This window comes from Bactrocera latifrons, unplaced genomic scaffold, assembly GCF_001853355.1.
Source record: "Bactrocera latifrons isolate USDA-ARS-PBARC rearing strain unplaced genomic scaffold, ASM185335v1 scaffold_145, whole genome shotgun sequence".
Taxonomy (NCBI): domain Eukaryota; kingdom Metazoa; phylum Arthropoda; class Insecta; order Diptera; family Tephritidae; genus Bactrocera; species Bactrocera latifrons.
The window spans coordinates 787675-803380 of record NW_017534908.1 but is presented as its reverse complement, the minus strand read 5'-3'; the positions used below and the strand labels follow the sequence as shown (position 1 = coordinate 803380).

General features: G+C 36.4%; 2 protein-coding genes across 2 annotated transcripts in view; both read left to right on the top strand.

Moving 5' to 3' along the window:
* Positions 1-1746: 1746 nt before the first annotated feature.
* On the top strand, positions 1747-2834 carry LOC108965669 (cyclin-dependent kinases regulatory subunit). The gene is made up of 2 exons (XM_018928223.1): positions 1747-2136; positions 2208-2834. Exons 1-2 carry the CDS (start codon positions 2081-2083, stop codon positions 2374-2376), a joined length of 225 nt encoding a protein of 74 aa, XP_018783768.1. The 5' UTR covers positions 1747-2080; the 3' UTR covers positions 2377-2834.
* Positions 2835-11630: 8796 nt separating this feature from the next.
* LOC108965688 (excitatory amino acid transporter 1) overlaps positions 11631-15706 on the top strand; it is a 39269-nt gene continuing 35193 nt past the window's right edge. Inside the window, exon 1 of the mRNA XM_018928266.1 lies at positions 11631-12122. The gene's annotated coding sequence lies outside the window, so the exon portion shown is untranslated. The remainder of the gene's footprint in view (positions 12123-15706) is intronic.

Sequence of the window (15706 nt, the reverse complement as noted above, 5' to 3'; positions counted from 1 at the left end):
AACTGTAAATTTTCAAATTAACGAATATATTAATAGATATGTAAGTTTTGACTTTCATGAAAATATGTTATGCTCAATTTATTGCTTATAACAACTTTGTACAAATGAATATGTTCATTATATTTTTTCTTAATAATAGGTTGTCAACAAAGTCTTGCCGTATTTTTATTGAATTTTCAATTGTTCATAAAATTGCTTACAATAATGCGATTCAAGTCAAATATGCGCCGTTTTGTTCGATGACGCGTTCCCAACGAGATGCCAACATCATAATGCCTTTCACATAGAAGCTCGCTCCCCTATTGGCGAAAAACTCGGAGAGCCAATTTTCACAGGACTCTCTTGTGGCCAACTTCAGACTACCAAGCGCGTTCGCCATGGACAGAAACAGGTGGTAATCACTTGGTGCGAGATCCGGACTATACGGTGGATGCAAAAGTACCTCCCATCCGAACTCCCGGAGCTTCTGGCGCGTCACTAAGGATATGTGTGGCCTGGCGTTGTCCTGATGGAAGACAATTCGGCCTCTGTTGATCAAAGATGGCCTCTTCTGCATGAGTGCTGCCTTCAAGCGGTCCAGTTGTTGGCAGTACAGGTCCGAATTGAGCGTTTGGCCATAGGGGAGCAGCTCATAGTGGATTATTCCCTCCCAATCCCACCAAACACACAAAAGAACCTTCCTGGCCGTCAATCCAGGCTTGGCCAGCGTCTGGGCCGCTTCACCGCTTTTCGACCTCGACCGTTTGCGCCTTACGTTATCGTAAGTGACCCACTTTTCATCGCCAATCACCATACGCTTCAAAAACGGGTCGATTTTGTTGCGATTCAGAAGCGATTCGCACGCGTCGATACGGTCAAAGATGTTTTTTTGCGTCAATTCGTGTGGCACCCATACATCGAGCTTCTTAGTGACTCCAAGCTTCTTCAAATGATTTATAACGGTTTGATGACTCATGCCCAGCTCTTCACCGATGCTACGGCTGCTACTATGCCGGTCTCTTTCGACCAATTCAGCGATTTTATCGCAATTTTCGACGACAGGCCTTCCGGAGCGTGGCGCATCTTCGACCACCTCTACACCAGAACGAAAACGTTGAAACCATCGTTGTGCGGTGGAAATGGAAAGTGTATCGGGTCCATAAACTTCACAAATTTTTTTGGTGGCTTTAGATGCATTTTTGCCTTTATCGTAGTAGTACTGTAAAATATGCCGTATTTTCTCCTTATTTTGCTCCATGGTTGCGACGCTATAACTCACGAACGACTTAAAAGAAACGACAATCAATCAAACACGTGTTGGCCCGTGAAATGAGCTTTCCAAAAAGGTTTAGCTTGACCCGATACGAGGAATAAAACTAGAACTACGCGCTCTCAGCGCCAACTAGCGAAAATACCGCAAGACTTTTTTGACACGTATAAAAAAAAGGAAATAAAATTGTTCTTTTTTCGTAGCTTAATGAAAAGTTCTTAAAGTAACAGTATAGAAAACCATGTTATTCATACATAATTAATATATCTCAAATTGAAATTGCAAATGAAGTCAATATTAATTAAGAACCTAAAGTTTGGAAGTTTTTCTTATTCATGTTTTCCCCGTTGCAACCCTGTTATTGTCCATTTTACTGAACACTACCATTGTGTTTATGTAAATTCGTCTGAAGATGTCGCTAATGTTATGTATCACTGGAACATGGCTATCTCGTATGTACACATGCTTTTTTACCTTGTATAAATGAAACAACAAATTCAAACGGAAAATAAAACGATCGACGCCAGTTTAGCGCCTTGCGGATTTTAATTAATTTTGGAGCGAGAGGAAGAAGCATTTATATGTGTATATTTCGCGAAACTTGCTAAAAATAACATTTTAAAAGTTCAATGCAACTTCGAAAAGTACAAAAAGTTAACAAACGTATACAAGCGTCAGTTTTTGTGTAAAACAAATTGTCGGCTTTAAAAGCAACGTCGAAACAAATTGAAAAAGGATCTACAGGTTGCGAACATCTGCACCAGGTGCAAAAAAACGTGAAGGACTTCTGTCGTTTATTGGTATCTAGAAAATTCGCATAAGTCAATCATCATGAGTAAGGACATTTACTATTCGGATAAATACTACGATGAAAAATTCGAATATAGGTAAATAATTTTGTTATTGGAGATTCGTTGTCAATTGTTTAATAAACATGTGTTTGTTTTTAATTTTAAAGGCATGTTGTGCTACCAAAGGAACTTTCAAAATTGGTGCCCAAAACGCATTTGATGACGGAGCACGAATGGAGGTCTATTGGTGTGCAACAATCTCGCGGTTGGATACATTACATGATACATAAACCAGAACCGCATATTTTACTATTTCGCCGACCAATACAACAGTAATAATTATACATTACATTACCATACTAATTATAACAAATCAACAGGACCAGTAACCCACCACGTTTTGCTATTGTTAAGATCTCGGGCGTGCTGCACTGCCATAAGTTAATTAAAAAATAATCCAACAAAGTTAATACTCTTAATAATTGCGTTCGCTGTTCATTGAAAAACCAACTATGCGCATAAGAATAGTTAAATTAAACAGTAACTCGCCTTTGTGTATTCGTATTGAAAACTCCGTTGTACAAAATGGCTAATAAATTGTAAATATAAAAGAAAGAGGCGTGTGCCGGCCTGCCTGTTGACTGTTCAATAGCATAGATATTTGTAACCTGATCATGATTGCCATATATTGTATTTTGAAAGCCATCACGGTCTGCAAATATTTTGAATTTTTGAACATACTCGTATTACTACTATTTAAGTTCACATTTGGATTATGTTCAGTTGAGTCTAATCCATTTTTTTTTTTCGCGGTTAATTTAGCATTATATTTTTCATCTACACATTCATTAAATGTATGTATGTATTTAATTAAAATATTCCTATTTTTTCTGGAGTTAGTGGTTAGGTTCTCCCAACATGTTTATAATTCGAAAACTTATTGGCTAGTGTCTTTTAGTTATAAGACTTTATGAAATAGTAGGTTTATAATTTTTTACAATCAAATGCATGCTACTTTTATTGATGTACAAAATAAGGAAATACACTATAAAATAATGTTTGTGATTTCAATAATAATACAATAAATAGAATCGGCGTTTGTTTCTTAAAATTTAAAATCGTCTTTTAATGTTTGCATTTAGCTAGGTAGTGCGTGTGCTCAATTTTTGAATTATCGGTCGTAAATTGTGCCCGTGTATTATTTCAAAAATCTGTTTTTGTGCTCATTTGTCGGATTTAGGACCACAGTGTGATATACATACATATGTATGTGTCGCACAAACTGATCGATTAAATTCAAGTGCTTGTATGGAAATCTTTTATTTGATAAGATCTATTCACGAAATTTGGCTCGGTTTATTGTTCAGGACAACGGTACAATTTGCCAATAAATTGTTCCGATCGGACCGGTATAGCTTATAGCTGCCATATAAATTGGCCAACCAAATTCAAGATCTTGTAATCTTTTTCTAGTCAAGGACGCTCAACTTGACAGAATTCTGCCGCAATAACAAGAACCACCAACCAAATTCAAGTTCTTGTATGTAAAGCGTTGGTGCAACCGTAGTTATCTTTTTCCTTGTTTTTTAGTTCATAATACTTTGAGGTTATGTTGCATATATTTAGGCGAATAAGCATTTTCATTAATATTTATGTGAGTTTTAGCTTTTTGTCTGCAGCACTGCTATGTCTTAAACCAATTTTTTTTTTTTTTACAATTTGAAAGCTGTAGTTATTAAGTAAATAATAAATAACATTAAATTAGCTTTAAAAGAATGGAAATACGTTCAAATTAATAAGAAAATACATGCTAAACATTATGAATAGTCATTATTCCGGTTTTTTATATATTCCCACCAGCGGGTGTGCACTATATTTGATCATCTAAGGGTGACACACATACACACACAGAATTATAAGAGCGTTTGTTGCAACCCGTTGCGCTGTTATTGCTGCATAAGTACATAATACAATATGAAAAATTGTATATTTTTTACAAAATTAATATATTATATGATTTTTGCTACAACAAATATGTCGCTGTTCACATCCCCTATATACCATATATAATTACTTACATATGTATTTATGTATACATATGTACATATGAAAGTGTGTATGTATATATAAACCGGATCTGTCCATCTTAATTTTTTTTATGCCATACATTAACAATTACCACCTCTCCGCGCTGCAAAAGTGACAAATTTATTCGCATTTCGATTCATTATATTCTACAAATCGCAGCCCTACAGAGTCCAAGCGGACAAAATTTTAATATATGGTGATCTTACACTTTATACCATACACATTTATATATTTTTTATATAAAGAAAGCAGGGTTGTAAATTTTATAATTATAAAATTTTGGATTTTCAATTTTGAATTCCAATTTTTAGTTTCGGTATTTGAGACTATTTTTTCAATCCGTTATTTGGCATTCGAAATTTGAAAAGTAATTGTATTTCCAATTTTCGGGATTACAAAAAAAAAAAAATGCTTCAAATGTTAAGGGCCGCTTTCTCAGTGTCTGGTTAGCAGCCATCTGTCAGTTCGGTTCCATGAGGAGTAGTTGTTGTTGTTGTTCTAACGGATATCTAATCCCCTTTAGGATTATCTAGGTTGTCGTGTTAGATGAGTGGCGTTGGCGGGGCACGCAAAGAGGTGGCCAATGTCATGCGGGGACTAATTGCATGCAGCATATGTTGGTTATGTCGGGGTCTATTCTGGACAACTTGCTGCAATATCCAGAACGAAGCTACACAAGGGTTTGTTAATGAGGAGTACCCATTCTTTAGGATGCCTGCGGTTGACGCGCATTTTAACAGACTCTATAGCCTCACTATCGATATTTCCTCCAGTGTATCATACCTCGGAACCTCAGATGCTTACAGCGTAGTTTTGCCAATACTGGACAAGTACCCTGGTGCTTTGATCTAGACATTTTCTGCAGTCTTCTCGATCTGCCAGCCCCATTCTCTGGGCGTGTGCCGCGACCAGACGGTGACTTGTTACTCCGATTCCGATTCCGATCATGCTGCTACAGCCTTTTCTTGACAGAGATTGATTCCATCGAGACGCATCTATAATCTTTTCATGCTTGTCAATTGTATATCGATAAGTAGCAGAGACACATAAATTCCGTTTCCTTCCAATCTGGATTCTTATTGTAGCATAGTGCTTGTTCTGGCTAATTCATCAGCTTCACAGTTGCCAGGAATATCATAATTTCCTGGAACACATTGCAGGGTTATCGTGAAATATGATTTTAGAGGTTTAAGAGATCATGTATTCTTTTAGTGACTTTGACAAAACCGTCAGATACTTTAGTGAGCTCAAGGCCGGCTGAGTATCTGTCTGAGCAAGAAGGGTTTCTTTAATTGCTCTGATCTCCGCTAGGCACTCCACTGCGATGATTTGGTAAGCAGAAGGTAATTTTGGTGTCTAGTTTGCTGAAAAGAGATCATCTTAATTCGATTATATAGTTTGGACTATAGTTCGTATAGATAATTTACCCTGCACCATCGCTAAGGAACTTAAAATTCATCATCATACAGTTTTGAACCATTTAAAAAAGGCTGGCTACAAAAAGAAGCTCGATGTTTGGTTACCACATGAATTGTCTGTGGAAAATTTAATGGACTGATAAATGATATCGAACCATTTCTGAAGCGAATGGTAACAGGAGATTAAAAGCAGATCAATTACAACAATAATGTACGAAAAAGATCTTGGTCCAAGCGGTGAAGCTCAACAAACGGTCGCAAGGCCAGAATTGACACCTCGAAAGGTTATGCTAAGTGTTTGGTGGGTTTGGAAAGGAATCATCCACTATGAGCTGCTCCAGCCTGATCGAACATTTGATTTTATATTTTACTGTCAACAACTGATGCGATTGAAGCAAGCAATTGAAAAAACGGCCAGATCTGATCAGCAGAAAGGGTTTCGTCTTGCATCCGGACAACGCTACACCACACACATCTTTGATGACTCCGCAACAACAGACAGAGCTTGGCTAGGAAGTTTTGATGCATAGTATATCCCTGACCTTGCACCATCGGATTATCATTTGTTTCCGTCAATGCAGAGCTCCCTGAATGGAGTAAAGTTGGCTTCAAGAGAAACCTGTGAAAATTACTTGTCGCATTTTTTCGCTGAGAAATCAGAAAAGTTTTACACTCATGGAAAAATGTCTTTAGCGGAAAAATGACAAAATGTGCTCGACCAAAATGATACATATTTGGTTCATTAAAGTTCAACATAAATATAAAAAAAAAAAAATTATTTGATTAGAAATACGAAAAGAATTTTTCGACTACCAAAGATTTCGTTAGGGGTATGTAGGAATTTATTTTTATAATAAATGACAAAAAAAAAAAAAAAACATTTCCCATTTATGTTTATTCATTAATTTGCAAAATATGGGGTCGACTCGTCTCATATCCACATAAATACACGTTTGTATGTATATTTAATTACATCTGTGGATATATTGGTACTCAGTTGAAGTCGTATGCTGCAGTCCACATACACAAAGCAATTTAAATAACGTGTTTTTCTTGCTTAGGAGATCAAATAATTCTTAAACCACATTTAATTCGACAAGATCATGAGTGAAAAGTGCTTTAACAACAGAGTGGGCACTTCCAGAAATTCAAGTAACCTTGAATTTCAAATGAAGTTATGTTAAGCTTTTGAAAACAGCTGCACAAAAACAAACTCATAGGTATGTCCATATGTATGTAGTATGTAATTGTATGGGTAGGATGAATACTTCAACTTACACTCTTTTCTCAAGCTTTCTCGAGGTTATGATTAATGTTTATATTATAATGGGTGATTCATTTTCGAGACCGCACATCTTCCGCAGACCCTTACTCTCGAAAACTCGTAACGCCGACTCATTCGATGTTGTCATCGCCCATGCCTCTGCATCATATAGCAAAATGGGGATGATTAGTGACTTGTAGAACTTAGTATTTGTTCGACTTTACTTTTCAATTGCCAACGCAGTCCGAAGTAACACCTGTTGACAAGAGTTATTCTGCATAAGATTTTGGGGCTGACGTCACTGTGGGTGTTAATGCTCGTTCCGAGATAGATTAAATTATCTACGAATTCGACGATATGACTGTCAAGAGTGACTTACGAGCGAAGTTGCGAATGCGATGACTGTTTATTTGTTGACAGCAAAAATTTCATTTTGTCCTAGCTTACTACCAGCCCTATTTACTGAACTTCCTTATCCAGTCTGGAGAAAGCAGAACTAACGGCGCGGTTGTTGAGACCAGTAATATCAATGAAATCGGCGTACGCCAGCAGCTGTACACTATTATAGAAGATTGTAGCTCTATTTAGCTCTGCAGTTCGTTATTTTCTGTTATTATTTTCTCCAGGAATGGATTGAAGATGTTATATGATAGGGAATCTTCTTGTCTGAAATCCTGCTTGGTATCAAACGACTTGGAGAGGTCCTTCGCTATCCTGACGGAGCTGTTGGTGTTGCTCAGCGTCAGTTTATACACAGCTGTATTAGCTTTACAAGGATACCATGTTCAGACATAGTGGCAGTTCCTTTCCGTGTTGTCGAAGGCGGCTTTAAAATCAACGATGATGTGGTGTGTGTCGATCTTCCTTTCACGGGTCTTTCCCAAGATTTGGCGGATGGTAAAAATCTGGATCATAGTATATTTTCCAAATCTAAAGCCACACTGATAAGGTCCAATCAGTATGTTGGCAGTGAGCTTCAGTCTTTCACACCTTAAACTTAAATGTCATATTGAGGAAGCTTATCCCATGGCGGTTGGTGTAGATTATTGGGGCTCCCATTTTCTGGCCTACTTTTGACATCGGCCCCCGCCACTTTGTTGTTCTTTAGGTGGGTATTTGCTATTCGAGCTTCATCATAATCGGGTAATGGAACATCTATTCCATCGTCATTGGGGAATCGGGTTTACCATCTCCAGATGTTACACTTTCACTACTGGAGAAGTGTTCCCTCCATAATTTCAGTACGTTGTGAACATCAGCCACTAGATCACCTCTTTGGGTCTTATAAGCGTAAACTCCGGTCACTTTTAATACCTTCCACTATTTAGTGGAATATTGTCGGCCAGACCCGAAAAACTTTGCGAACCAACTATCCCCACACCATTTATATTATATGGGTGTCTATGGAGGTGGCTGATGGGTTCTTCTTTTGTCACACTTGGGCCATATCTCGGGGGTATATATAGAGCTAGTATCTTCCTCCCCTACTAACCCTCTTCTCCATTCACGTCTAAAGTGTATCCTCACCCGAAAGTGACTATTGAATTCTAACCTTAGGAGCATATAGTTTGATTTACACAAGTTAAGCTGGTTCAGCATGCCGCTATGTCCAAATAAACAATAAAATAGCTGCCAATTAACAACAAAAAAAATCATAAACAGTTATATTAGGCTATATTCGCTACTTACATGGGCTAATGACGCGCAGTGTATACATGCTTCACTTTCGTAAATTTTATGAATGAAATACTGTGCCGAACAAAAACGAGCTAACTTCACATGAGTTTTTAAAAGGTCACAGGGAGTCGCTTTTTCATTCATAATTTTACATAAATCTCCGCTTCAATTGATTAACTTTGAAAAGATCAATGGTATGGTAATCCAACACAATAGTAAAACGTTTTGTGAACGAATTGCCTGACGAAGTTCAAGTTCGAATTACAGATCAGTAAAATTCTGAATTTAAAAATTTCATTCCATTGCATTTTCTACCGAAAATATCTGACATTTTCACTGACGTTGGGGCTACGGGTTTCGAAAAATCGAGTTGTTTTATTATTTCATTAAATTTCACAACATCTCTAGAATATTGTCTTAAATTTTCAAGTTGATCCGAGTAATAGTTACGGAGATACAGCCTTGAGAACTTTTACGCGTTTTTCTCGAGACTGTGTTTTTGAAGTCTGTTAGCAAGATTTCTCAAGAACTGCTCATTCGATTATCATGAAATTTTACACAGGTCTTTGAGATACAATTTCTAAAGACTTTCACGAAGAATTTTTTTCGATTACAACTATTAAAAATGTCTGAAGTTTTCAGTGAAATTTGAATTTTTTTGTAAAATTGTGTGTAAAAAATGCAATTTTTTGGATTTTTTCCTTCGTCTAAGTTCTAAGTTCAGGTTTTAAATAAAGTACGTATTTTTTCACTTTAGATGATGATGATGTCAAAAGTTATCCTGCCAACGCGAGTACATCAATTTTTAAGGGGTCACCGGAAATGGCGTCGCAATGACCGAGGAAACCTATATACCCCTTAAAAAATCTTCAAAATCAATGACGAGTTTAAAGCTAGCAGCACCTTCTATTATACATTAGTTAGTAGTAGTTTTTTGGTCCATCAATTCCTCTTTTTAAGAACATCTAACTGAAATAGACTAGAAATAACTTGGGGAATGGAAAAAGTTAAGATGACGTTTGTCTTATGATCAAAAGGAGTCAAAATCCAGAAATATAACGACGTCCCGCCGTTAACATGAGTAAGTGAAGCGGTTAAAACGCTTCTAAACTTGTGGAAAGAAGCGAAAGTGGAAGTGGTGGACAACTGCAGTATTCCAACGATGTGTGGTGCGGGTACACGAGGTGGATCCGGAATATACACTGCGGCTGCAACAACGACAGAATCCAGACGTACTGACAAGCGACTGGAAGGTATTAAGCGTGGCGAAGTCGGTCAATGAAGATGGAGGCCAAAGCTTTATCCTCCAGATCAATAAGGCGGCAGAGTATATTCTGTACGCCAGGGCGTTGGAACCGAGTTCCTACGTGAACCGCAACAAAAAAACGTAAGAGATGGGTGAAATGGAAAAGGATCTCCGCATGGAAGAGATCATGGAGATTTTACTTATTCCACAGGAGGTCGAGTTGGAGAAAGAACCCAGTCAGCAGACTGATCCATGCATTGCATCGGGTAACCTGGTCGCTGTGCTGAAGTCACAAAACTACACAACATACACTCCGAGCGTAATTAACAAGGTAAGATCAGCGATATTGCTGAAGAAAAGTAAGTCTACTTTCCCATATTGATTTAAGTCTTTCTAAAATTGGCCTGACGGTTGTGGCAGTGGAAGATGGCAAGGTTGATTATCTCCTTTGAAACCATTTTTAATATTTCGAAGTTCCTCAAACATATATTCAGCCTAAGTATTCTAGTAAGTAGAGTTTGTAGAAAACATTTCGCTGCAAACAGAGTTATCTTGCGAGAACCAAATTCAACAAAGCAGAGCGATGAGAGAAAGCTAAAGGGTGATCCATTCCGAGGTTCCCTACTTTTATAAAGAAAAAAACATATTATCATGAAAGAACATTGTTAGGCATTTATTTTTTGCAGATTCTCTCTTTTAAGTCTTGACCGAGGCTACGAGTCAGATGGTCCACCCGTTGAGTCCAATTTTCGTTGACTCTTTTGAGATTATCGTCAGATAACTGACGAATGACACGGTTGAAGCTTTGGTCCAAGCCCTGAATCGAATCTAAATTGTCCGCATAGATTTTAGACTTTACATATCCCCGAATAAAAAAGTCTAACGTTGTGATAATACAGGATCTTGGTGGCCAATCGACCGGCCAAAACGTGAAGTTATGTTCTCACCGAAGTGTTCTATCAATAAATTCATTGATTGACGCAATGTGTGGGAAGTGGCACCGTCTTGTTAAAAACAAATGTTGCCGAGATCAGTTTTAGCCAACAAATAGTCGGTTATTACGGCGCGATAACGTTCGCCATTCTCGATTACGTTCTCAGCGGTATCACGACGCGTGATCTGTCACCAAAGGCTAATGAAAAAACTACCTCTACTTGGAACATCCGTTAAAACGCAACGAAGCTCACTGTTTCACAAAAACTTTTAGTTATGGTAGATGAATGATTTTGTTGTTGCTTTTCAAATTTTGTTTGTTGTTATTTTGTAAATGTTGCTGTTGTTATTTTGTACTTATTGTTATTGTTGTTGTTATACTACATACTTTACAAGTGTACTCATACTATAATAGTACAATTTTGATGCTTCCGATGATTGAGAACTCAATTGCACGATAGCTGGCCGAGTATCAGCAAGTGGTTGGCCGAACATGCGCCGCCGGTGGGAGGGCGGAAGCGTACACCTACACAGTTACAAAGGTACCCATGCGCATACATATGAAGTGTGCACGCCGGCAGACTGTGCGGCATGTAAACATAGTAAAAGCTAAGGGCACAAGAGCGCTGCCCGAGCAGCGCGAGCATACAGAAGCTGTTGGCTTAATGAGTTGGTGGGTAGCTAGCCGGTCGGGCAGTTGGTGTGATAGTCGGTGGATGAGATAGTGAGGCTGTCAGCTAATTAGTGCGCCAGTCAATCAGTCAGTTAGTCGCGACTGAGTGGTCGCTGAGTGTCGTTTACAAACACACACACACATTTAAACGCATACATATGTACATTTTATATACACTAACATACATGTGTAACTGCATGTGCATGGGAGAGATTTCGCTGTTGCTCGACTTTTTCGCGGGCTTTATTGGTACAATTTGAATTTTGTCAAATTCAGTACCTTTGCAAACGCGTAAGAAACAAGTTGTACGCTTCGCTTGAACGCTCCCAACGCAAGCGATGCTGCTATAAATATAATAGTTAATAGAAAATCGGTGTGACGCTCCTGCTTTGACAAATTTATATAAATACATAATACACATGCATACATATGTGTGTATGTATGTATGTGTTTAAGTACTCTATGTGCAATTAAAATAAATAATTACGTTCTAGCAGAAAAGTACTGGCCGATTACGTTGGAAATAAATTATTAAATAAATCAAAACTCATATACATATATTAAAATATATATGAAATAAATTTATAATTTTTTGGTCATTTTCGTTTTTGAAAAACTTTTGGTTTTCCAGTCGCGCGCAACAAACGTGCTTTGCGCTTTTATAGCATTCTGTTGCAATTAAAAATTCGAAACGTGCGTCTGAATTACAACGATTACTGCAACTAATCGATTAATTACAACCGAAATATTTGTTTAACAACAAAGACACGCGTCAATTTAACGGTATGTGGTTTTGAATATTGACTACTAAGTTAAGAAAATGTAACGGTGATTTATTTGAAAATTTATAAATATTTTCTGTTAATTAGCAAACGTTTTTTAATGGATTATATATACTTGCAGGAAGAAATGAAGTTTCTCTTGATTTTTATTTGTTTGAAGGGGATTTATTTTATAATATAATATTTAATAAATAAAGAAAAAATAAAGTAGATTTACAGCAATTAATGTACTTTGCTAAACGTCGGATTATTTTGAAAAATTTTAGATTCTCTTGACCCCGTAGTCGATCTCCAAGAGAACCTCCAAAAAAAAAAAACGTAACTGGCGGTGAGAAGATTTTTCTGCTTTGAATTAGCTCGAATCCAAAAACAAAAAAATTATATTATTTCAATATTAGATGAATGTAGTTAATGATCACAAAACTAGTCAAATTATTTTTGGACAAAATGGCGGCTTTTCCAAAAAAAAAAGAACTTTTTTCAGGAAAAGTTTTACTTTTCAAAGTGATTGAAATTATTAAAAAGTTTATTGTTTTGTTCAATATCATACGAAAAATTTTAAATCGATCGATCCAGCAGTTTTTGAGCAATTTTCCTCACCGTCTTATAAAAAAGTTTCGGAAGCCGGTTATAATAAATTAAAAAATTCTTACAAATAGCTATAAAAATTTCTGCCGGGTCAAGTTTAAAACTTCGTAGAATATTTTAAAATATGCATTGTGACAATAAATTGTAAATAAAACTAAATTCTTGGAAAAAAAATTATTTCGAACAAAATGGCGGCTTCCTCAAAAAAGTCGTTTTTTTAGAAAAGTATTTTTCAAGTGGTTTCCAAATCGAAATTATTTCAAAATCTTATTCTTTTGCTCAATATCTGATAAATATATCGTTGAAGTTCATACTAGAATTTCAAGTCGTTCACCCAGCCGTTTTTGAGCAATTTTCCTCACCGCCTAATGAAAAAATTTTGGAAACAGATTATAAAAAGGTAAACAATTTTTGCAAATAGCCATACAAATTTCTGCCGAATCGATTTCAAATCTTCGTAGAATATAAAAAAATCCCATTGTGGCAAAAAAGTACCCAGAAATTGTAAATAAATCCCAAAACGTTTTTTTTTTTTCATCAATAGTTATTTTGCCGCCTTCCCCACCAGATGTAATGCACTTGTACCAACGATTTTTTCAGTTCACGAAATACTTTTCATAGGCACTTCTTGGGATGGCCTTCAGCTTCTTCAGTGATTTTTGTTTTATATCTTCAATCGACTGAAAATAGGTTCCATTTCGATGAACGGTTTCCAACGGAATTCGCACCATCAAGCATGTCCAAAGAGATCTGCTTACGGTACTCTTTTTAAAAAAAAAAATCAGCTTAATCGGGACGAGCGAGGACGATCATTCGAACGGACCCGCGAGAGATGGCTTTCTTGCTATCTCTCTAACACTTGCCGGACGCTTTCCATATCCTTCACTTTTTCAATATTTTCATCAGTTATATAGGTTGAAGGGCGTCCAGAACGAAACATGTCTCGCGATTTCGATTTCTTTGAAGGCTTTGCAGCACTCGTAGGCTTATATTTTTGATAAACTGAATCACTGTAATCCTTTTCGAACATTCGCAACTATTCCGCATGCAAAATTTGGTTAGAAATATAAAATTTGAGATAAATTCTTTGTTCGATATTTTCATCCATTGTACAAATCGCAACGCATTACTGAGGTGTATCTACTTAAGCAGCTGTTGTAAACAAACTTTTTGACAGATCGCGCTCATATTCGGCATGATAATTACAGACAGTTCTATCAACTTAACAAAATACATTTTCTCGAAATATTTTTTATCTGAGGAATTTTATAACGATTTTCGGGCACTTTTTTGTCCCAATATACATATTCAAAACAAAAAATAAATTTTCTTGATTTTTTGAAATCGATAAGTGGATATAACTCCTAAAAGCTAACAGTACTTTTAAGTGTTGAGATTTGTTTAGACCCAGAGCACAAAATTTGCTCTTCCTACTGAGGTTGTGCTGCTCTGTGATGTGATTTGATCTTATAATCGTTCTGAGCTTATTATATGATCTGAGCGTATTATATGATTTCAGCTTATGATGTGATCTGAACTTATACTGTGATCTGCGTTTATGATGTGATGTGTTCTATGTTGTTGATAATGAAATGTTTACTTGCCTATCATAACTCTCTTATGAAATTGAAAGATAATGTAAGTCAAGGGCATCATTCAGCGTGAAGACGTTGTGTGCTACTAGTTTTAGTTGCTGTTATAGCTTTCGGCGTGTACGAAAATCACTTGTTACAAATAGAATAAGTGAATTAATTGAGAAAAAACGGAGAACTTAATTTAGAAGAATAAGCGCGAGCGTAAAGATCAAGTGTTTGTTAGCGGCAGTAGCGTGCTGGAGTGTTGACATTGATATATTTGTCGTGCTTATATACATATATAAAGGGTGTTTAAACGGCGATTTATGTAATGCGCGCATCAAAAAATTTATGTAAAAAATTTGATTGTTGTGCAGAGTTACGTAGAATTTTTCAGAATTCCTAAGCAAATTTGTTTTTCAGCTCAAACTCATTTCCTTCTTGAACCAGAAATTTGGGATATCTTCGAAAAACGTATTGATCTCATCTATGGTAGAAGTCGCCTGGTTTGATATTTCTAATGTGAAAATATGTATTATAATCATTCAGAAAGAGTGAAATTAAATAAATTGGTGTTTAACTTACTTGGTACTTATTGCTAAAAAATCAAATATTTTTATACCCCTATTAAATACATTAAATTTATCACAACTTTTGTAAGAGCCAGAGGGAGACTTCAGAGACCCTATAAAGTACAATAGTATTTATAATATATAATATTATCATGACGAGTTGCATTGATTCAGCTATGTCTGCCTATTTTGAGTTATATAGATTAGAATGTGTCACCTAAAACCAATCGTTATAAATGTAGAGTTATCTATAAATGAACAAAATGACCCGACTAGTTGAAATCCGGCAGACTGTCTGTCTCTTCGTCCGTCCGTTCATGAAAGCTGTAATTCGAGTAAAAATTTAAATATCTTGATGAAACTTCGTTCCATGGCAAATAAGTAAGTAGGAGGGAGTAGAGGAGCGTAATCCGACTACAGGCAAGCCCACAAAACGTCATTAACCCAAAACGTATAAAGATCCATAAGATATAGAACTCTAATTTGGCGCAGAGGAGCGCAGTAGCAAAGGGAATATGTGAACAAAAAAAGAGGACGTAACCCCCTTTATACGTAAAATCTCACATCGGGACCTGCTCGACCAATTTCAACCAAATTCGGCACATCAAATTACTTTGAAGCCTCTATATTACAGTGTGAAATTGAACGGAATCGGGCTAAAATCACGCCTATTTCCCATATAACGATATATCCAAGTGACTTTGTACCGCAAATATCGGTCAATATGTGAGTTAGAGAGATCTTATAACGGTATATCCTTGTGCTTAGAATGAATAAAATCGAGTGAAAACTTGCCTATTTTACAAATTATTATTATGCAGATATTTTTTCCATTTATTTTATTTTCTTTT

Coding starts and splice junctions, on each gene's coding strand:
- LOC108965669 (XM_018928223.1), top strand. CDS start 2,081: ATGAGTAAGGACATTTACTATTCGGATAAATACTACGATGAAAAATTC. Junction 2,137..2,207: donor GATGAAAAATTCGAATATAG/GTAAATAATTTT, acceptor TTAATTTTAAAG/GCATGTTGTGCTACCAAAGG.